We start from the raw sequence: 1,075 nt of genomic DNA, 5'->3' as shown, positions 1-1,075 counted from the left end.
ACCACCGAAGTAAATGGTCTCATCAATTGCCAAGGAGTTCTTATGTATCGCGGATTAATAGTCGATTCAGTACCTCTCAGGCTTGCGATGAGCAATTTGCAGCAATGGTTGGCATCGCTCGGCAAACCATGTTATATCGCTACCCATAATCTCAGTTTTGATGGACCGAGGCTTTTCAATGCTATCGTTACTTGTTCTTTGCATGACGATTTTCGAGACGTTGTCTGTGGTTTTATAGACACTCTTATCGTGATCAGAAGGCTTACTGGTAGAAAACGTAAAGGCGAATGTACCATCGCTGGTTTAGCACAATGGCAAGGAATTTTGACTGCTGGTATTCACAATGCAGAAAACGATGTAAATATACTTCAAAAAATTCTCTGCTCAGCAAAAATAACTTGTAAAAATCTTGTCGAAAGTGCAAAGTCGTGGGAAGAACAAACTCATATATGGAGTAAGGAGGAACGCACCAGACATTTTCTAAACGATTTAATCCCATTAAAAAATGTAATTGGCGAAACTATTCGTAAAAAAATGGCCTACGCCTCAATAAATATTAATTCTTTACAGAATGTATTTCGTGAAGCAGGGGCAGCTGGTATTGTCCAGCTTCTCAGTTGTAAAATGAATGGAAGGCCGATAGTAACTAGTCACAAATCCTCGTTAGAAAAAATTACGAAATGGTTACAAGAAAGTATGATTGAAAAAAAGTAAACTTAGCATTCTCTCTGTCAATACAGATTTTGTTTTTAGTATGCTTGAAAAAAATGTGCAATTATTAACATTTAAGGAATAGTATAATTTATTTTTACATAAACATTACTAAATTTGTAATGTTAAAAATAATTAACAAATTATCAGATAATTTTGTTTGGTTTATCTATCTGGTTTATCAATTTGGTTTTTCAATAAAATTATTACACTGTTTTGTACGGGTTTTCAAATTTCTTAAAATATCTTTTTTAATATTAATATACATATATTATATATATTAATATTCATATATATAATTTATATAATAATATTCATATATATAAATAAAAATATATATAAATATAGAATTATATATTATTTC

The 1,075-nt window shown here is 30.8% G+C and overlaps 1 protein-coding gene across 1 annotated transcript; it reads left to right on the top strand.

Moving 5' to 3' along the window:
- Window positions 1–42: 42 nt before the first annotated feature.
- LOC105558617 lies at window positions 43–714 on the top strand. The gene has a single exon (XM_012006402.1). It carries the CDS (start codon window positions 43–45, stop codon window positions 712–714), a length of 672 nt encoding a protein of 223 aa, XP_011861792.1.
- Window positions 715–1,075: the final 361 nt, after the last annotated feature.

This window comes from Vollenhovia emeryi, unplaced genomic scaffold (genome assembly GCF_000949405.1).
Source record: "Vollenhovia emeryi isolate VEMERY1.0 unplaced genomic scaffold, V.emery_V1.0 DF947151.1, whole genome shotgun sequence".
In the NCBI taxonomy this organism is placed as follows: Eukaryota; Metazoa; Arthropoda; class Insecta; order Hymenoptera; family Formicidae; genus Vollenhovia; species Vollenhovia emeryi.
This window is presented reverse-complemented; position numbering and strand designations above follow the sequence as displayed.